General features: G+C 46.8%; 1 protein-coding gene across 2 annotated transcripts in view; it reads right to left on the reverse strand.

Annotated features, from left to right (window-relative positions):
* Window positions 1-8313: 8313 nt before the first annotated feature.
* NMNAT3 (nicotinamide nucleotide adenylyltransferase 3) overlaps window positions 8314-22585 on the reverse strand; it is a 114294-nt gene continuing 100022 nt past the window's right edge. The window contains exons 3-5 of one of the 2 annotated variants that reach the window (XM_047098920.1): window positions 21290-21473; window positions 16320-16402; window positions 8314-9447 (exon numbers count right to left, since the gene is read on the reverse strand). In XM_047098920.1, coding sequence (XP_046954876.1) covers window positions 9107-9447; window positions 16320-16402; window positions 21290-21473 — 608 coding nt within the window. In that variant the 3' untranslated portion in view covers window positions 8314-9106. The remainder of the gene's footprint in view (window positions 9448-16319; window positions 16403-21289; window positions 21474-22585) is intronic. The other variant, XM_047098921.1, reaches the window with a different exon arrangement.

Here is a 22585-nt window from a genome sequence, read left to right on the forward strand (position 1 = left end):
CGTGTTGTTTCTTCCACACTGCCTCAGGAGGACCAAGCTCTTTCTCTGTGCATACACGCAGCACACCTGGGGATGCTCTGTGGCCAGAGACTGCATCTTAAATTCCTTCCATATTCTTTGCAGCACCTTGTCACGAGCTGGACACACAGGAACATGAGCCCAGTGGATACTCACCGGAAGAATGGGGAGGGGACAGGTGTCAAAGCTACGCGTTTATGGGTCCTTTTAGCAAATGCTTACTGAGCACCTTGTGGGTTCCTGGAACTGGGCGAGGTGCTGGGGATGAAGCCCTGAGTGAGACGCTGCCCTAAGGAATGTAGGTCTGGTGGGAGACAGCAGAGTGCAACGCGCAGAGGCTTGTACAGAGTGCTTCCAGGACGTGCAGGCACTTGAGCATGGGGACAAAGTTTAGAAGGATGAGTGGGGACTTGCCTGACAGAGGGGTGGGGAGGACACTCCCAAGAGGGGACGGCACATGCAAAAGCAGGGAGGTGTAGCAGGGCCTGGCATCTTCAGGGAAGGTGGGGTAATCAAGTGTGGTGACAGCATGGCTGCGGCGGAGCCTTGGGGGCGGGAGGCATGGCCTGGTCTGACCCAGGCCAAGAGAATGTGGAGAAACAAGCAGGGCCAGGCCACAGAGAACCTTCTCTGTTGGAACAAGCTATGTGGACTCTGCCCTGTAGGAAATGGAGAGTCACTGACAGGTGTAAGTACGGGAGTGTCACCGCCAAGGAAAGGAGTAAAGGAGAGACCTGCAGTCCTGGTAACAGGCCCGGGCGGGAGCCTTTGTGCAAGCGGCCAGCCAGCCCACCACCCTCCCCCAGAGGAACACAGCATGCGGGGCGGGTGCAGTGGGCAGGACAGCCACTCGTTCTGCCTTCCAGGAGACTGTAAGAGCTGCAGCATGGCGAGCACAGTTGTCCCGTTGTGGTGCCACCATGCTCCTGGGCTCCAGGTAGGAGAGTGGGATGTGAAAGCCATCTGACCACCCATCCGTACATCCACCATCCAGCCAAACTACCTGCTTTCTTCCACCCGTCCAACATACCAGGAACGATGTTTGCCTGCAAACTACTACGTCTCTCTATGCTCTGGTGAAGGAGTTCCTGAAATTCATTAGCACGAGTCATCTATAAAGAGATGGATATTATTTTGGTTTGTATAAAAGATAACGAAGGTGACTCCCTGCAAAATAAGAAAATGAGAATTTCAGCAGCTCTGTGAGTCTCCTTTAAAAAAAAATCAATTTATTCAGGGTCACCTGGGTGGCTCAGTTGGTTAAGTGACTGACTTTGGCTCAGGTCATGATCTCAAAGTTTGTGAGTTCTAGCCGTGCGTTGGGCCCTGTGCTGGCAGCTTTGGATTCTGTGTCTCCCTCCCTCCCTGTCCCTCCCCTGCTTGCACTTTCTCTCTCTTTCAAAAATAAACATTAAAAAAAATTTTTTTTAATTAAAAAAAATCAATTTATTAAAAAAAAATCTAGCATAGGGGTGCCTGGGTGGCTCACTTGGTTAAATATCTGACTCTTGATTTTGGCTCGGGTCCTGATCTCACCTTTTGTGAGTTCAAGCCCTGCATCAGGCTCTGGAGCCAGTTTGGGATTTTCCCTCTCCCACTTCCCTCACATGCATGTGCTCTCTCTCTCTCAAAATGAACATTAAAAAAAAGAGAAAGTCTTGAAAATAAATCTAGTGTCTACAATCATCAATTAGAATAGAAAGTACACATAGCATTTGATCCATCAACACCTGGGACTCTATCCCACAAAAGCACAGGTTTGTAAGGGCTTATGTATAAGGTTATTTACTGCAGCATTGTTTGTAACAGAAAAAACTGGGAAAAAGCTTTAGATAAGAACCTCCTAAAGTCCTTTGAGTACTGTGTTCCACATATTACTAAGTCCACACATATGTATAAGACGGATCGTATGTGTAAACAGGCTTCAAAAACACTGGTTCATACAAAGTTAAACAGGTGTGCATGTCATCGGCTTCTCAGAGCTATTAAGATGCTTATTAGGTAATATTTTCTGAAATATTCACTGAGCCAGGAGTTGTGCTAGGGACAAAGAGCAATGATCAAGACAAATTCTTGCTTTCAGAGAACTTCGAATCCGTCACTTCCGGAGTGATGAAATTCTCTTACAAGAGGAAGGTAGGGAGTGGGGGATACAGGTAGAGTGGACAAGTGAAACTTCCTGGAAGAGGGCAAGGTGAGGCAGAGAACAGAAGACAAAATGGGAAGCAGCCCAAAGAAGGGATGCAGAGAGATAGCATGCATGGCGGGGCGGGTGCGTCGTGGGGACCACACAGGGAAAGCACTGATGGAAAGAGAGGTGTGGGTGTGGGACACGGAGTAAAGCCAGGCTGCAGCAGTGGGCTGTTGGGCGTGTGGGCTTGGGGGGGGGGGCAACCAACCCAGGAGGAGTCAGGTCTTCACTCCAAGGGTGACAAAGGAAGCTTAGATGTTTAAGAGACACCTTTACTGAGATATAATTTAAATACCACAACATTTACCCATTTGATGTGCATCGTTTGATGAGCTTTAGTAAATTTATAGAGTTGTGCGACCATCACCACAATCTGGTTTTGGAACATTCCAATCTCCCCCTTGTCCCCTCTCCGCCCCCACCCCCTGTGCCCACCTGCATTCAGTCTTCGGTCTCCCCTTCGTGCAGCCACCGGTCTGCTTTGTGCCTCTGTCTACAGTTTTGCCTTTTCTAGAAATTTCATAAAAATAGAATCATACAATATGTTGTCTTATTGCCTGGCTTCTTTCACTCAGCATGTTTCTGAGAGTTTTCTGTTTATTGCAGGTATCTATCACTGGTTCTTTCTTAGTTGCTGGATAATTGTCTGTTGCATGGATACATTTGTTTATTATCCATTTACCAGTTGAAGAACATCTCAATTCTCCAGTTTTGGGTCACAATGCGCTATAAATATTCACATACAAGTGAGTGGACACATGTTTGCATCTCTTTGGACAGATTCTTTAAAAAAAATTTTTTTTAATGTTTATTTTTGAGAAAGAGAGAGAGAGAGACAGATCTGAAACAGGCTTCAGGCTCTGAGCTGTCAGCGCAGAGCCTGACGCAGGGCTTGAACCCACAAACTGAGAGATCATGACCTGAACTGCAGTTAGATGCTTAATAGACTGAGCCACCCAGGCGCCCCCAGACAGATTTGTAAGAATGGGATGTTGCTGACTGATTTCAACCATTCATGGGGTGCAAAGTGCTCACTCACTGTGGGTCTTTCAAGACTAACGGTGCCGAGCATCTTTCGTGTGCTACTTGTCATTCATATATCTTCTTTGGTAAAGTGTTTTGTTTCTGGGATTCCACATCTGGTGGCTCTCTTGAAGGACTCTCAGGACTCCAGGGCCATATCTTCATGGCAGTGGGTCATTACAGTGAAAGGACACACAGCAGGGACTAGCCGGGGGAAAAGACACATCAGGTGGAGTCTGGAGGAGTCCATGTGAAGGCTTCCAAAATTCTCCTGCACAGGTGGGGACCACACAGAACACACTTCTTCCACCAGGGAAATGCAGCAACAAACAGTCTGCAGTGTTTCTGCCAAGGGACGTCTGTTTGAGACTCTGAATCCAGGGGTTTTATTGTGGGCTAGTGATGTAGGCACTTTGCCTACCAGACCAGCCATGATTTCTGAAATTCCAAACTCATAGGAGAGCAGGTGTTCACTATAAGTCGCATTGTTTGTACCAGTGTGGGCAGGCTGGGACAGCAGGGTTCAGTGCCCCAGGTAGACAAAACAGCCTTATCAGTTAGAATAGTAGGCAGCAATCCAAAAGCCAGTTTCTCAGATACTGGCCGAGGGCCAGCCTCATCAACAGGCTCTTTCTAAATGGCCTTGTTAGGCTTATTATGTTAACTAACCTTCTCCAACACACGTCTAGTCCAATCTTTCAATCATTTTTAATTGGATTTTTAGTCTTCTTTTTTTTTTAGGTTTATTTATTTATGTTGAAAGAGAAAGATAGGGAAGAGAGAGAGAGAGAGAGGGAGGGAGGGAGGGAGGCGTAGCAGAGAGAGAGAGAGGGCGAGAGAGAATCCCAAGCAGGGTCCATGTTGTCAGTACAGAGCCCAACTTGGAGCTTAATCCCATGAACCATGAGATCATGACCTGAACCGAAATCAAGAGTCAGATGCTTAGGGGGTGCCTGGGTGGCTCAGTCAGAAAAGCATCTGACTTGATTTTGGCTCAGATCATGATCTCATGGTTCGTGAGTTTGAGCCCTTCATCAGGCTCTGTGCTGACAGTATGGAGACTGCTTGGGATTCTCTCTCTCTCTCTCTCTCTCTCTCTCTCTCTCTCTCTCAAAATAAATAAATAAAATACATTAAAAATAAAAGAGTCAGGTACTTTTCTGACTGAGCCACCGGAGCGCCCCAAGTCTTCTTATTTTTGAATTGTTGGAGATGTTTACATATCCTGGACATAATCATTTATTAGATTTACATTTCCGTAAATGCGTTCTCCAAGTCTGTGACTTGCCTTCCATTTTCTTAATGGTGTCTGTGGAAGAGTTTGGGCAGGGAGGCATTACGACCAGATTTGTGTGCCATCACAAAACTGCTCTGGTTCATATTGTGAGGAAGGGATTGCAGGGGCCAAGAATGGGTTGGGGAGACCCATTACAGTAGTTGGGCTAAGAGATGATGGTGGTCTGGGCTGGGGGGTTCCAGGAGGGATGGAGAGAAGAGGCTGCGTGTAAGGAATGCATGGAAAGTAAGACCAGCAGGGCATGTAGATGCTCAATATGGATTTTACCAGAAGGAAAGCTGGGCTCTCCTAACTGGTCCACAGGACACCATATTATTATTATAATTATTGTTCTTAATAGTGAACACCCCACTAATTTGTGGGATTTTAGCATTCTGATAATTTGAGAAAGGTGGGACCAGATGAACACTAGGGTTCCTTCTGGTTTTCACAGTCTATGGTGCCATGAACAAGACATTCCGGGGTTATTTTAGCAATTCTAAACTATTCTGACATGTGTGCCTATGTGCCTTATTATAGATTGTTTGTTAGTCACACAGGTGTATCTATAATGTGAGCTCTGGTCCAAGAAAATAAGGTCATGACTTAAATTGAACACAGTCGGTGCATGGAGACCCTTGCAAAAAGTGAAGGCAGAAAATACTGTTAGCACAGGGAGTGCAAGGCCAGGGATGAGGAAATTCATGTTCATGTATTAACCCAATTATCAAACGGACCTTGCCAATCTGGAGCACGACTGGTTTAAAACGGGATTTCATATCATTCTGTCCCAAGGGACACAGCCAGTATCATAAATGGAAAGTTCTTTCCTTGGGCTGGGATGCAGAGCTCCTCTCGTTTGGACAGCATCTGCTATCACAGGAGAACCTTTATTTAAGGCTGGAAATTCTACTTACCCAGGAGGCCAACACACTGTGCTTCTGTTCTTGCAAAATAAACAAAACACCTTGGCAAACTAGATACAAAGAAGGCCAGAGGGAATGGAAAGGAATGTGAAATCAGGTATGCGGGTCAGTGTCAATGCAATAAATCAGAGCACAGCAGTGATACATATTTTCTCTTCTGATACTAAAAAAAGGGAGGCTACATGAATCAATGAGACAAAGTAAGAGTCTAGAAATTGAGAGAGATACACATGCGTTTATATGTGTGTGTGTGTGTGTGTATTTATATCTACTTTATTATAAAGTAGATTTCGTTGTGTTGTTTTATTTTAGAAGGAGACAATGTAAAGGCTCAGAAATGGTGGGAGCCACATGATACAGCCATGAATCAGAGAGACGAGGGCATCTCGTCCAAGCCTCGTTGGGCCCAGTGCCCTGAGCCTATGGCAAGGTGGGACAGGGCAGTGGTGGCATGCCAGGATGCCTGCTGTCAGGTGCACGCTGCAATAGTAAACCCCTTCCTTCAGGACTTGATGATGAATCTAGCTCATCATGCTGCTCATTTTGCCCTCTCCTGCCTCAGGGCCTTTGCATATGTTGTTCATTCTGCCTGAAAGCGCAGCGGCCTCCACCCATCCCCAAGTCTTATGAATTCATCTTTCAGGTCTCAAATCCATCCTCTCTTCCCTGCTGTCTATACTCTGTCATCAGGAGGAATTGCTGATGTTTTATGGAGTCTAAACTTTGTACAAATTTGAAGGTCATTTTTCAGAAAAAGAATAAAAATCACGAATGTGAAATTAGATCCCCATATGATGAAGGCCCCTCCAGGGTGTTGGAAAGGGCCCAGGCAAATGAGGGACTAGCTTTAGCTTCCTTAACTTTGTGGTGAAGCTGGGCCCTCTGGCTGCAGGGTATGCTGTGTATGGGCCTTCATGACCTGCATTCTAGTTTTAATCCGATGTTGAGTCATGTGAATATAATATAATATATAATATATAATAAATATATAATAAATATATAATAATATATAATATATAATATATAATATATAATATATAATATATAATATATAATATATAATATATAATATATAATAATGGCTCAAGTTGAGAAATCCTGCCTCAAACCCACAGGATCCCTCTTACCCCTTTTTGCTGGACATTACAGATGTTTGCTTTCTTTCTTTTTTTAAAGTTTATTTATTAGTTTTGAGAGAGAGAGCGAGCAGGGAAGGGGCAGAGAGAGAGGGAGAGAGAGAATCCCACGTAGGCTCTGCACATCATCAGTGCAGAGCCCGATGTGGGGTTCGATCCCATGAACTGCAAGATCACAACTTGAGCCGAAATCCTAAGTCAGACGCTTAACCCACTGAGCTACTCAGGCACCCCAGTTGTTTGCTTTCGATACTCCATACAGAAAACTGGGGAAATGCTGCTCAGAGGATAAGAAGGGAGATATTCACCAGAGTAAACATCATGCAATTTCAATCGGATATTCAGTTTATTAAAAAATAAAACTAATGTGTATTGTAATAGGCTGGTATGTTTATTGGCTTGGGAATCTTATTAAAATGCAGATTCTGAGTTAGTAGGTCTGGGGGTGGGGCCTGAGAGTCTGCATTTCTATCCAGCTCCCAGGGGATGCAAACACTGTGTCCTGTGACTGTGTTTGGAACAGCAAATTTCTTTGGCACATAGGATACACCAGTAAACAAAAATAAAGACCCTCTGCCCTTGGAGAGCTCCCAGTGTAGCTAGAAGTGGACCGGACCCAAAGAAGGGTGGGCAGGCTGAAGTAGGACACTCAGTGCCTCAGAAAACCAGAGCTAGAGGAGAATTTAAAGACTATTCGAACTGCCCAATTTTAGAGTTTGGGAATCTGAGGCTCACAGTGTGGAAGGGAGCTGGTCAAAGTCACACAGCTGACTGTGGACACGGCTGTTTGATTCCTATTCCCCTGCATTATCAGGGTTCTTAGAGACCCCGTGGGGTGCAGAGCTCAGTCAGGGCGGGGAATGGCCAACAGCTTTAGAGCTTGCAGGGGGTGGAGGTGTAGGGGAGCCCCCTCCCCCCCCAGGAGGGCCCCAGTACTCTAGACCCTGGAACCCTGATGGCCTACTTTACTCCTCTTTATCATGACACACACACACAAACATTGGGATATGTTTGGGAAGATGCTAAGATTCTTCCTGACTGGCCCTTTGTTTTTCTGCATGACTAAATCTGTAGCAAGGATGAATGAGGGTGAAAGTATGGAGAAATTTTGAATACATTCAGTCATTTGGTCAGCAAATGTAAAGCACAAACTCAAACAGAATTAGACCAATTAAAACCTCTTCTTAATGAGGAGTGGGATGAAAATCCTGAACACATGTGAGGTTCCTTTTCTCATCCTTCAGAGCCCACCTGAACAGAGCCATCGACCCGGAGCTTCAGATTACAGCCCCTTTGCAAGGTGTTGAAAAGCAATTGCTTCTCCATTGCTGGTACCTGGGAATATAAACTTTTATGAATTCATATCAGTTCCACTGGAACGGCAGCAAATTTCATGGAGTAGCTAAAAAGAAAGCAACAGCTGGTACATCAGGCATTAATAATATAACAAAGGAAGAAAAAAGAGAAAATTTTCATTAGTATTTTTTGATGTCAATTTATTATTTATCCCTTTGCCAATATTCAAACAGGCAGGTAGTCATAAAACATTCAAAAAGATCCTTTAAAATAGTCACGGCATCTGTTTTACCTCCATTCCTTTAAAAAAATTTTTTTTAACGTTTATTTATTTTTGAGACAGAGAGAGAGCATGAATGGGGGAGGGCCAGAGAGAGAGGGAGACACAGAATCCGAAGCAGCTCCAGGCTCTGAGCCGTCAGCCCAGAGCCCGACTCGGGGCTCGAATTCACAGACCTTGAGATCGTGACCTGAGTTGAAGACGGATGCTTAACCGACTGAGCCACCCAGGTGCCCCACCTCCATTCCTTTTTAGGAACTCGGAAATCAGGAGCCCTGGCATTGATTTAAAAAGTCGTGTTAAAAATATCCACTGTATCAAAAATATTGTTTGAGGGTTACTACTTAGAAAGATTTTAGTTTAAATTTTATCTACAGCCTAGGCAGGCAGCCGGTGGCTCTCAAGGGAAGATTCAAAGTGAATCAGCAAAGTGCTGCTTCCAAATGTTTGACTCCTCAGTTAGTATTGTTTTGTTGCAACAAGGCGTCGACAAAGCCCACTGTTTGGTAATTAGCATCCTGTCAAGTCTCTCCAATCAAGACCAGCATGCTGCACCTGGTCCTAGTTAAAAAACGCGTGTGGGCAATTCTGATCCGACCCTCAGGGGCCCGTGCCTCGTGCAGAACTGCCTTCATCCGGCAGTCACCACCTAACCAAATAAGAAGGCCTCTGCAGCGAGAGGTTTTGAGAGCTTTTGTCTAGTTCTCCTGACCTGCCGCACCCTTTTAACTTCTTTGATAAACGTCCGTTCTTGTGTAGACGCCTGTTCCTCTTCCTGGGACAGAAGACTCCTCGGAAAGAAAATCGTTGTCTACATAAAACAAAGGAAAATGGAAAAGCAAAACAACCACCACAACGAAAACAGCCGAGGACCTTGACTGCCCTCTCCTTGGGAGGAGCTTCATGGAGGCGCGGTTGGCCCTCCCCAGCTTGTCCTTCATTCCTCTGGGTGCTGTCTTTCTAGGAACTGTCCCCGGTGTAGAGGTTGTGCTCCTTGATGTAGGTGATGACAGCGTCTGGGAGCAGGTACTTGACGCTCTGCCCTTGGCTCAAGGCCCGCCTGATGTACGTGGAGCTGAGCTCGTTCTGCACGGGCTCCCTGACCAGGTGAATGTTGTGCTGGTACCTCTGCAGGATGGCTGAACCTGAGATGTATTCCTTTGGGTTGTGACCTGTCCGGCTCACACACACCATGCCAAACTTCTCCACTATTTCCTGGATGTGTGCCTCTTTCCAGAGGTTGGGGGTCTGGAAGGTCTTCAGGATATCTGCCCCGCAGAGGAGTTTCAGCTCAGGCACAGCTGGAAAAACAAGGGCGGATCCTGACAAGGTTACAGAAAGGTCACGGCCAGTAAAGATAACATACTCCGTTTGAAAAGTGCACACAATGCTTTTTCTCGGAGTGTATTGGGAAGTCAACGTCTACACTGTGTTCACGCCTGAAAAAGTGTGTAAGGGGATCTGAAGCTACTTCGGAGACATACAATTGTAATAATACAATCTTTTGTTTAATAGTGGCAAAGTGCCAAGAAATCAGAACAACTTATTTTTCCCCCCCCAGTATTCTACCAAAAGTCTGTTGGCGGTTGCTGGACCCCATGGCAGTAGTCCAAAGGCGGCTGTGAACCCCACCTTCTGATAGAAGGTAAGATTGTAAAATCTCTAGTCCTAACAAGCTGTGGGCTTCAGGCAAGTCACTGCCTTTCTCAAAATCTTTTTCAGCCCTAACGCCTTGATACCTTTGTAAGTAAAATCTCATCATAAAGGTTATTTGGATAACCAAAAGCTAGTGACCTTTTCATCTGTTTTCAATACAACAAAGCTCTAGAACAACTAATCAATGTGGATAATCCTCTGGCATTTGTTCTAACAACGATGGTTTTAATGATAAAAGAAAACCTAACATTGGTGCTCATATGAGCACTATCACTAAGCCCTTGATGTATTTAACCTCATTTGATTCTCTGAACAATTTCATGGGTAGGCATTATTATTGTGCCCATTCTGCGGGAGGGAAACGGGCATAGAGAGGCGACCGACTTGCCTGAGGTCACTCATTTAGGCGGCAGAGTCAGGATTCAAACCCCACAGCCAGCCTCCAGGTGGGGCATTTATAACTGCTGGGCTCTGCCGCCTCCTGCTGGCGAAAATTGTACATGCATCAGAACCAAGAAGCCCTTCCTTGATTTTTCCAGGCACTGTTGAAATTCGTGTCCCTTTCCAAAGGGCTAATTTGGAAAGGGAGAAAAATCAAGTCCACGCTTGAAGCAACCAGTAGGTTCTCTGGTCCTTCCGGAAGCTGATTCTAGCTCCAGTAAATGGCAAAAGCTGTGTTCTAGAGTGTTGGCATCTCTCGGTCACCGTGAAACCTCAGTTGGGAGGGGTTCAGGGATCCCACCTGCTGGGGAAACACCTGATGTAAATGGTCTGTTGAGGCTCCTCTACTGTGGAACTTTGGAAGGAATCTGGACGTAGGATCAGAGAGAGGAGTTTACAAAGGAGCACTAGACCAGCTGTGGAACGGAAAGTGAGAAACTGGAAGTATCACGGAGAGGTCTGATTTCTAGCTTTAGTTGGGCTGGATGGATCCTTTTCTGGGCCTCACTTTCCCCATCCATGAAATAGTGGGCACTGGACTTATTCACTCCTTTGGAAGTAGTAGATATAATTACAGAAGCAGTTTTCAAACACTCTAGCAGCATAATATTGGTATAATGAAATGATACTCAAACATTTATTGATGCATACATTGATAAATTCTCCATGGTTAAGAACTAGGACTCTAAAACCAGGCACCTTAGATTCAAGTCTTGGCTCTGCCATTCAACAGCTGTGTGACCTCAACTTTAAAATGGAGATGTTAACAGTACTTTTCTCCTAGGGTTATTTTAGAATTGAATGAGTTTATAAATATAAAATGCTGTAACCGAGTACGTGTGATGGCTGTTAACTGCCATTCCTCCGTCCATCCACCTGCTTATCTGCTAATCCATTCATTGACACATCCATTCAACACTTAGGGAGTATTTTTAAAGTCACTAAAACTGTGTTTAGAAATTACTCAGTAACCCACACTTTTGACTAATCTGAGCTGGCCCCATTGCTCACAACGTATGTGGACTTAGACTATTCTGCATCTGGGAGGTTCTACTCCAGTTTATTTATTCAGCCGTTCTAATATAACGAGAGCAGCCCTGACCTTTTAAACACCTGGGTGATTTTTGTATGTGCTCTTCCTCCGGGGGAGGTGGAATGATGGGCATTTAGTTGTAGGGTCTCCTGAGGCCTGGAGCACACTTTCCCCCCATTCCACAGGCCAAAGCACAAGAAGACACCCCCTCTCTCCGCAGTGGATTTTTTTTTTATGTTTATTCATTTTTGAAAGAGACAGACACAGCACAAGCAGGGGTAGGGCAGAGAGACAGGGAGACACAGAATCTGAAGCAGACTCCAGGCTATGAGCTGTCAGCACGGAGCCCGACTCGGGGTTCGAACTCTCGCGGGGCGAGATCATGACCTGAGCCAAACTGGATGCTCAACCGACTGAGCCACCCTGATGCCCACCCCCCCCCCCAGTGGATTTTTGTGGCGGTAATTTCTACCTATTGGCTTAGATATTAGATACCGTCTGATTTATGAACAATGACAGGAGTACAATTCACTGTGTGCTCCTGCCGACAGGGGACACATGCCCACACCTCCCTTTCCCCCAAATCAAAGGCATGTCTGTGGGGTGATTGCTTCTTCTGGCAACACGTGCCTTGGACTCCAACTCTGGGCAGTCCTCAAAGAGACCATCACATCTCTTTCAAATCCATTTACATCACTGCTATGAGCTCTTCAGATCTAATGACTGGCTGTCCAAGTCCAAGGTTCGTAAGTCTGAGGTGTTGAAAAAAGGCTGCCGGTTTGATTCGTCTCAAGCACGAAACAGTGACCTAAATCGGATGTCCGTGGGCTTTTTGGGGCAATGTGCTCTTTGGAATAGCCACTGGCTTCGAGAAGCAGATGAAGCAGAGGTTTACATGAAAAGTGAGGGAAGTGCCACCGGGACCATTTTCTTTGAATGTCCAGCTGCCTTAATTCTTAATGTCAAGAACAGCAGCCCTGAGGTCAGTCAGCCCTGGTTTCCGGTTTCAGATCTGCCGGAACCCTGGGAGAATTACAGCAGATGGGCCTGTTTCCTCAGCTGTAAAATGGGGCTGACGTCCTGTGGAGGCTCTGGAAATTGAGGGGTGGAGTGAGTGCAGCCACACTCAGGAGTGTGGGACTTATGGGGACACAGGACACCAGAGCTGAAGCCAGGTATTAAAGGGCAGCACCCCAATTAACCAGACAAAGCCACCGTGGAACAATCAGTGCAGAATGGAGTCAGATGAGGGGCCTGCCGTGGTTGCGTGGAAAGGGAATCCTCTCTGAAGGTTGCTGAGCTGTGCTCAGCCCCATCAGCCGAGCGCAGGGACCACCTTCACAAGAGACTGACACTGTTGGGCTGTTAGAGGACCGAGGCATCATCTGTCCCAAAGTGTCACAGCCAGGCCGTCTGGAACTCGGCACGGCAGGGTCAGTCCACGGAGGGCTGCAAATCACACGAGCAGGGCTCTGGCAGCCAGAGAATGCTGAGCTCAGCCCACAGTCTGCAGTCCCAGAGGAGAACACACAATAAAATACACAGCACACAGAACGGTCCTTTAGAGCTCTGCCACTAGTAATCTACAAGCCACCTCATCAGAAGCCCAATGTATGCTGAGGAAGAACTCCACCTCCTTCCTTTTTGTAACTGCTCTAGTTCCCCGCCCCGCCCCGACCTCTGATCACAAACGTGAAATCTGTGTCAATTATAAAATGTATGAAAAACACATATTCAAGGTAGAAAACAATTCTGCTTTCTTCAAAGCCGTCAATATTTGAGTGTAGTTTTTCAGTTTTTCTATTGATTTAGACATGCAAATAGATGTGTAAGTATATTTACATGTTTTTATATACTTGAGATTATATATACAGTATTGTATCCTGATTTTTTTCCGCTTACCTCATAAGTCTTTCTCCAGAAACATTTTGTGTCAATTATTCATCCTATGGATACAGAATAATTTACTTAAATGTTCCCTTATATTTAAATGGGGAGGTTGCTTTTATTTTCTGCCATTATAAAAATGGCTGTGATAAACATCCTTCTACATAAATCTTTGTCCCAATTTTTAATTATTTCCACAGTCTGATTCCTAGAAGGGGAATATATCAAGTAAAGGACATGAACGTTTTTAAAGCCCCTGATACATTTTGGTAAATTACAAAGCCCACTTCTCATTCAACATAAACTTTCTTTTTAACAGTTACTTTAGAAGAGAGCAAGATGAACGGGAGTTAGGGTTTGAAGAGCAAGAAAGGGGTAAAGAACAAACTCCCAGGATTCCAGGGCCAAGCAGAGTAGCCCCTAGAAAAATAAATCTGAAAAGAATGTGGGTGAGCTTTGGTGGAGGGAGGGAGAGAGTGAGCTCATCTCTGTGAAAGCCGCTGGGACTTGTTTCACAGGGAAGACGGGTCCAACCTGGGCCTAACAGGACAGATAGGTTTTTAGAAGGGGGAGCCAAGAAGGGGACGGGGAGGAGGGGCAGTCCAGGCAAAGAGCTGAGACAGGGATTCCGGAAGCCTGTGCAGGGAGATGAAGGGTGAGAGGCTGGAAGCCTCAGTGTGGCATCTCTCCCACATCACTGGAGGCTCCCTGCCTGTCACTGGACTCTCCGGCATTCTCTAAGAGCAAGGGCTGCCCAGCACCCATGCTGTTTCCTTCCTTTGTGCCCTGCTCCGCTGCCTCTCTGCCGGAAATGCCCCAACCCCAGATAACCTACTGATCCCATGAGTCTTGGTGGAAGTGTCTCCTCCTCCAGGCAGCCTTCCTAATCCACATCTGGACTACCATTCACAGCCTGTCTCTAGCTTAGGTCAAAGGTTGGGGTGGAGGGCTATCTTTGTTCTCCTCCTGAGTCTGGAGCCTGGTCTGGGGAGGTGCTCAGACAGTGTTCTTGAACCCTGGTGAGAGTAGCTGCTGAGCCAGAGATGATTCAGAAAGAAGGCTGAGAATGAACACGCCTGTGCTCATGACTGGGGGACAGGGGGGAAGTGAGGCAGACAGACCAGAAGAATACAATGAATATTGCAAAGATGCTGTAACTCCTCCTTAGATTCCTCCTCTAGTGCACAGTTCCCCAAATGAGCTGTAAAGCAAATCCCAGACTGCCTGTTAGACATCCAGGTTCCCGGGCCCCATTTCCACTCAGGAGGTCTGGGGTGTGGCCTGGGAAGCATGATAAGCCTCACAGGTGATTCTGCTGTGAGTGGTCCTTTGACCAGTGTTTGGGGCCTGCTGCATGATATTTTTAGGGCCCCCTGGCATTTTTGAGTCCTTTTAAAAGAGTGTTTCCTAATCTGTGTTTGGGGGCGGGGGGCACTAGTTCTGAGAAATTATCAGTATGTGTTAGAAAGGGTTCCATGATTAGTGATGATGGCAGCAAGCTAGTTCCCTTTCTGGTAGAGTCACAATGCACAGGGTCACAGCACAGGGCTGCTGAAAAATCCTGCAGCAAAGAAGCCATTTTAGGTTGGTTTGACTGTGACGCTCCCAAGCCCTTCTGATCTGGAACTAGCATCCCACCTCCCACGGCTGGGAGACCCTTGTTAGGAAACCCCCCAGATGGGCCTGCTGGGGTTTCAGCCCAGTGTGACCAGTGTCACATCCTGCCCTTCCATCACTGGGTGCTCCCGTTTATTCGCACGAGGGGCGAATAAACTTGACCCAGGGTACCAGGACTGCCATTAGAGAGGGAAGGTCCTTTGGAATCACAGCTGACAAGGTTCCATCAAACACCAGGAGTTGACAACACAGTAGAAACCCAGGGTTACAAACTGAAAGGACAATCCACGTGGACTTTTGACAGCACTTGATGCCGGGAGGACGCACGTGGGAGACCTGCGGGCTGTCTGACGGTACAGTTCTATTCCTGCTCAGTGACGTGGTCTTCTCTTGCCTGTCTTTTGGCTTTATTTTCAAACTACTCTAGATGTTAGATATTACCGCCTTCCTGGTTTCCTGGTCAGTCAGTGCGGCTGGAATCCACAGGGACCCATTAGAGGAAGCTGGAATGTGCTGAGGTTGTGGCAGGTGGTGTTTCCACACCATTGGCCACCAAGCGTGGCTATGAGGCTCCTGGCTGGTGCGGGGGGAGGGCCCTTGCAGGACCGTTCTCGAATATTCTAAGTGCAGGTAGGCCATTCAGGTGAGCTGGTGCCTGAGGAGTGCCCGTTGGTGCAGCTGGCAGTCTGGGGAGACGTGTGGTCTCCTGGCCCCTGGCCCCTGAGGCCACCAGCAAGTGGGGTGGGCCCTGGCAGGCTGTCACCGGAGGGGGCCGGCAACACACAGGCAGAGCTTGGGGGCCTGCCTAGCCTTCTCTGGCTCTCAGCATATCCCACCAGAGGGACAGGGTGAGGGTATGTAAGGAGAGACTGACCTCATTCCTTTCTCACCACGCTGATCCGTGAGCCCACATGACACAGGACCACCCTGTTTGTTTTGGTTACGTTGGTTGCGAATCTTCCTCTGGAACTAGCGACAGCTGCATATTTACCGTCCTTACAAGCACGGTTGGCACTATCTCTGCTGTAGGTGTGGGCAGCGGTGTACCTCTGTTGTGGGTACACATGTACACGCACGTGTTGCGCAGCAGGTGTGACTGCGGCTGTCCGGCAACACGCGAAAAGTACGATGAAAGTGGGCTCCAAAAAAAAAAAATCCCCTTAGAAACAGGTTTCCTCTTTTGAGGAAGCCAGTGAGGAATGTGGCTACAAGCGTAAGGGTTATAATAGCACAGTCTGTACTCAGGCTAAGGCTTTTAAAAGAACCCAGCATCACTCACTAGTTTATCCCTGTGTAGCCCTGACTATAATCCATGTCATGAGCACGAGTCACGAGGGTAAGTAAACTCCTTTGAGGCAGAAAATCTTAAATTAGTGTAACGATTTACAAGGGGTGGTGGCCGATTGTTTAATTTGACCCTTCAATCTGGGGAAGTGTCACCCCCAACCAGGGAAGCCTCAAAATCCTTAGCTGTGCCTAGGAATTGGCTCTCGCACGGATCCCTGACGTCTCTCCCTCCGACGGACAAGGTGCACCCACCTGTCGGGGCCAAGGAGTGAGCCCTGCCATGGTCCGGGCCTTCCGTCTGGGGCAGAGATCTGAGCAGTTCACTGTGATGATGCCTGCATTGCAAACACACGGGCTCAGGATGTATCCATCCCGCAAAGCCACCCAGGGGTCTCAGTTTTTAAGTCTCAACCTGCTTTTGTCCATTTTAGGCAGGTAGCTCGTTCCCCAGGTGTTGGTGGAGGGCCTACCATGTGCCAGGCCTGTGCCAGGTGCTGGGACACAAAGCATGTGTGATTGGGACCTCTTGACCATGGATTGCCTTCTTGTGAGCCCTGGTGAAAGGGGCAGGGTGTGGGGATGAGCATATTTCTACTTTTTTTAACATTGTCTTCAATACCTCACTTAGAAAAAAAACAAACAAACAGTTGAGAAGGGATGAAGGATATGGGCTCTTAGAAGCAGACAGACCTGAGTTCAAAATAAACAATTTCATTAGTATTTCAGAACTCCACGGGGGTGAGGACTAAGAGTCTGGCTTAGAGCCAGACTGCCTGGGCCCCAGCTCAGCTCCCCCAGAGGCCAGCTGGGCGACCCTGGGCATGTGTCTCTAGGTCTCCGTGTGGATGGTTCAGCACCTGTGTAATGAGGGATAACCTGTGATAATCGTGTGTGCCTCTCATGGGTGGTCACAAAGATGAAAGGAGTGCAAAGTGCTCTGAACAGTGAGCAGGACACAGCAACTCTCATTACATGTTAGCATTTCAGATCTGATTAGACGTACACCATCTTGGCATGCCTGGTTCTTTTAGCAAATCAATGTGCAAATCAAGAGATACCTGATCAAACACAGGTTGTCACCACGTCTTGTATCAATGCAATCTTCCACCTTCTACCTACTGTAGTATACATTTAGGAGGGCTGCGTTTGGGAGACAGCAGTGCCTGGTGGAAAAAACAGGTGCTATGCAGCCCGGGTGGGTTCGAGTTTCGGTTTTCTCGCCTGTGTGACCTTGAGTGAGTCACTGACACTCTCAGAGCCTCACTGACCTCATCTGTGTATTAGTCATGATGGAAGTTAATGCCGACCTCTTTTCTGCCAAGTACCACAGGACCATGAGAGAGAAAGTGCCTCTACCCTGCCAAATGCTGGGCAGGTGGCTCACTGCTGAATATCGCTGGGGGAAGGCATAGTATAAAGGTTAAACTTTAGAATTAGACTGCTTGGTTGGAATTCTGCTTCCAACTAGTGGCTGTGAATCTTGGTGGGTTCCTTAAGCAATCTGCCTCCGGTTTTGTCATCTGTAGAATGGGGGATGATGACCACACCCACCCCTGTGGGCCATGCTGAGGATTAAGGGAGGAGCTAAGCACTGGCCCATCCACAGAAAGTGTCCAATCAACATTAGCTGTTCTTATTATCATTACTGTCAGTGTGTGAATAGTGAGCTCATTTAAGTCACCTTAATATTCTTAGTTCAGTAACTGCTTACCTAAAGTCAGCTGAATTCAGGAACGGATGGAAGGAGTGGACGAATAAATACATTTGATTCTGGCCCAAAGTCCTTCCTGATATCTCAGACACTCAGTCGAGCCTTCTTAGGGCCTAGCTGCACTCTGTGTTTCCATCATTGTCTGCTTTGGTTTTGGTAAGCTTCATGTCTGAGGATTCGCTCCTGAGTAAGTCTGGAATCTTGGAGCAGACTGAAGTAGGTGTGAGTCGCACCTCTACTTTCTAACTCTAGGGCCCTGCCTATGTTATTGACCCTTTCAAAGCCTCCATTTCCTCATCTGTAAAATGGGACCACACCCACCTACTCCTCAGAGTTGCTGAGGGGACTAGATAGGACATACCTGAAAAAGCCTGGAGCGCAGTAAGTGATCAGTAAAGGTGGTGATGGTCATTTTATTTTACTTACCTTGAAGCTCCTAGTTCAAGTTGACGCGACTTTGAATATTAGCTGGATCTCTGAACTCTGATGCGTCAATCATTATTTTCAGTGTCAAATGTCGCTACCTCACAGACCTCCACTCTGCCTTTGTAGGGCGGTGGCCATTGCTTCCTCTGGTTGTCTGCCTGAGTGGTGTCCCGGTGTGCCCAGCCCTGAGCCTGCGGGCTGACCCTGGGAGCAGGTTCTTTGTGTCCTCCGCGGCCCCACAGGTTTCCAGGGATGTCTGGTCAGAAGGTCATTGGGTCATGGTGGCAGGAACAAAGTTCGCCACACCGTGCCCTGACCTGTAGGTCACTGGTTTGAAGATAACCGTAAGCATGGCTTCAGAGTCAGACTAGGCTCCACTACTCGCTTATTTGTTTTGCGATGTTGATTAACCTAGCCTCTCTGAACCTCAGTTTATCTGTAAAATGAGGACAACATAAGATCACGCTTGCAAAGGGGTACATGAGATGACGGTAGTGATGATTGATGATGGACCACATCAAATGGCATTGTGACTAAGGACCTTCGACATGGGGAGATGGTGAGCGAACTAAGTTATCAAATGCCCTAAAAGCATAAAAACTGGCCTAGATTAAACAAAAAATTAGAATGAAAACAAGCAACCTGATAGGGAGAAAAAGAATCCTCAATGAACTCTACCGTGAATTTACTTCATAGTGACATTTGTCATAGTGACACTATTTGTCACTATGTTGTAAATTCACTGTTGATTCCATCAGAAAGATACGGAGCAAAGGGTGGGGTGGGTTTCTACCATGCTTTTGAAATCACCTCAGTTTAAAAACACCAGATTTTCAATCTTAAAAAAAACACGTTTGGTAATTTTAGGAAAGCATTAGCAATAACGTCTTCTAATGAAGCTCACCCCAAAAATTGAAAAAAAATGTAATCAGCTCTCTGATAAAACTATTGTCTCTTTATATCAACAGATTTTTAACCTTGGCTGCACAAAATAAATCATTTGGGGACGTTTTACAAAATACCCATGCCAAGACCCTACGCACAAGTCATAATCTCTGAGGTGGGGTAGGGGGTGGGGAAAGAACATTTTAAAAAGCTTCCCAGGCGATTCCTGCAGCCAGGGTCCACTGGTTTGGATGGATCTTGGTCCTAATCATAAACCTGATTCACGTACTTTGTGACTGAGGGCGGTGGCCTCAATCCTGGCCACACACTAGAATCACCAGGGAGCTCTTAAAATTCTGATGCCCCACCCCAGACCAGTGACATCCTAGTCTCCGGGATAAGACTCAGGCTTCAGTGCTTTTGAAAGCTCCCTCGATGATTCAGTGTGCAGCCAGGGCCGAGAAGCACTGAACTAAAGGATAGAGTAAAAAAAGAAAAAGAATGCGTTCAGTAACATCTCAGCACACGCCTGCATTTTGCAGCAGAAGCAGTGAAAATATTATGTAGTTCTGTGGTCTGTTCCTATTTACCCAGGAATGGCTTATCTGTTTGGATGATAAATTATGAGCCCGTGTTAGGGATGCAGGGAAGGTAGCTAGCATTCTTCAGCACCTACCATAAACCAGGTATTTTGCCCACATCATCCCATTTAATTCACACAGTACCCCAGAGAAGTGGGTGGTATCATCCCCGTTTTATTAGGTGAGGAACTGAGGTTCAGAGAGGCTAACTCACTCACATCAAGTCACTGAGCTAGTAAATTGGGCTCCACAATCTGGGCCCTAGGCCACACTGCCTCTCCCAGGGTGCAGGAGGAAAGGGTCTTTGTTTCCGACGACATGTTAAAGCTAAATGGCGTGCTGGATTATGTACTGTTTGCATTCTCCTCTGCTATCCTAGATATATGAGGGCTGGCTAGATTGCTTGTTCTGAAGGGATGATTCAGGTGTAAATTTGTTGTTTTTTTTTTAATGTTAAAAAAAGAGCAGGTATCCTAACAGTTATTTCACATTTGCTCTTCTTTTAATTTGCCAGCAGGTTCTGAAGTAGCTCTGAATTGCTGAATGCTTCTAGCTGGTTCTTTCCCAAGTGAAAGGCAAACGATCAGAACCGGCATGTGTAACTAAATGAACAAAATGTTTACCTTTACTAAAAAAGGAAAGGGTAAACAGTTTTCAACCAAGTAACTTTGAAGATGAGTAAGAAATGAAAAGCTGAACAGATTTAGGATGAAAAGACCCACCAGTTATTTGACCTTCTCCCTTGTGCTTCCTATTCCCTGACAAATCCTAGTGTTTGCAAACAGATAAAAGACACAGCCCACACAGTCTGCAATCCCTTCCAGCCAGGCTGGCTGTCATTAGTGACAGGCAGGGCCCCCCTCACCATCCCCTCTGACAGCCAGGCCGGGTGGGTCTTCTGGTTCCTCTACCAAACTCCCAGGAATGCTTCCCAGACACAAGTCAGTGACCCACTGTCCGAACACACAAGACTCTCCGGGCCTTTAAATAGCAAATTACTTAGGCTAAGTGCTAAAAGTAGTTCCAAAAAGAAAAAAAAAAAAAAAATCCTGAGCAACTCCTTCTAGATTTATAGCTTCTTTTTTTCAATTTTACATAAAAGTCTGGATTTATAGAACCTGGATTTGTACAATTAGAAGAGAGGGCTTATTGCGTAGATGTAATTTTCAACCTAGTCAATGGTGACAATGATAAAGGGTCCCACTTACTGAATATTCTTACGGGGTTCTGTGTCAGAAGTTCTTACATTTAAAACATCCTATTAGGTTTTTATGGTCCCCATTTTGCAAGCGAGAGATGTGTTTCAGAGAACTCAAGTGCCTCGTCACACATCTATTCGGTGGCGGCCCTGGAGCCCGAGGATACAGCCGTCTGAAACAAGATCGGGCGTTTCCAGAAAGTGTGTCCGGAAGGGTGGTGGGTTGTGATTTTTCCACTCGGGACCTCTTTGAGTGTGTCTGTTTGTCTCTCTCCCTCTGCAAAGAAGCACGGCCGGGATTTTGGCTGAGAAAGCCTGGCTGAAGCCCCACTTGAGCCTTGGTCCCTGCCTTTCGGCCACTGGGCTCTGCAGATAGGTCCCGTGGCCTCTGGTCATCACACAAAAGCATGCTCACTCTTACCTCAGCACCTTCACCGTCTCCATCCACTGCGCCTGCTCACTCTCCCAGGGGTCCACCCGGATCCAGTCGGATGTCTGCAGGGCCAGCCGGGCCATGGCCACCCGGTGGTGGGCAGCCACGAGGTCTTTCTTTCTGTAGTTGTCGTTGACAGGAGAGATGATGCCCCCGATCACCTTGTACGTTCCTAGGCAAGGGAGAACAGTGATGTTGTGTGTGCCAACACTGACTACCCAGTGGCCTGAAATCAGGCGGGTACAAAAGTACCCTGCCCCTGAGTGGGAGCAGACTTTGGCATTCTCCCCTGTGGGGCAGCCCCCTCAGGCAAGGATAAAGGCTGCCTCAGGGGCCATGTGCTTCTCTAGAGTCGTCTACAGCCCAGAGTAATATTTCTCCTGAGAGCAAGGCTGTGAGGGTGTGGCCAGACAAGGCTTCCAGATGGCAGTGTGGACAGTTAGGGTCAGAATATGTTGAAGGAACATCACGACTTCCTCCTATGGAGGACTCAACAGAGGCGCTAATATCCTCTAATCATGTATGGGGCAATAGTTATGTGTAGTTTTTTAGCCACCATTGGGAGTCTCGTGGATCAAAGATGACAGGATGGAATCGGGCACTGACGGGTAGGGGGGAGGTGGGAAGTAGATGGGAAATGGTGGGTCTACTTTGGGAAAGACGTGGGTTGTGGGACTGGAGAAAGGAACACTTTAAGTTTGCAGCCACAGGGAGACTGTGGAGGCTGCAGAGATCCAGCATGGAAAGAGTATGGACGGGACTCAAAGAGCCTGGGGTGGGGGCTCTGGCGTCCATCACTTAGTAGTGCACCCTGGGCAATTACCAGCCTATGGGAGAATAAAATACTTAGTCATTTGAACTTCAGTTTTCCTGGATGTAAAATGGGACCACACCTGTTTGGCAGGGTCTTGTGGTAAGGCTAGACATTAGGTAATGCTTCTGCAGTGGGATGGTATTTTGTCTTAGTATGTGATATATTTTTAAAAACTGTATTATGAAACATAACATGCATATAAAAGAACATGAAACACATATGGCTTGACAGAGTTGTAAAGTATATCCTGCTTTCATCATCACCTAGGTGAAGATACAGCACTTCTGGCGTTCCACATGTTCCCTACTGCAAGCCCCACCGTGACAGAATTTAATCACCCTTCCTACTGTTACACTATTAATTTTCTTTCCTTTATAGCTTTACCATGTAGTTATGCAGCCTTAAAAAAACATGGCTTCATTTAGCTTCTGAAACTTTTATAAAGGGAATCACATGAATATATACTTTGG

Source organism: Lynx rufus, unplaced genomic scaffold (genome assembly GCF_022079265.1).
Source record: "Lynx rufus isolate CCGP_SWC_20201006 ecotype Redwood Valley unplaced genomic scaffold, mLynRuf1.p SCAF_5, whole genome shotgun sequence".
Lineage (NCBI taxonomy): Eukaryota > Metazoa > Chordata > Mammalia > Carnivora > Felidae > Lynx > Lynx rufus.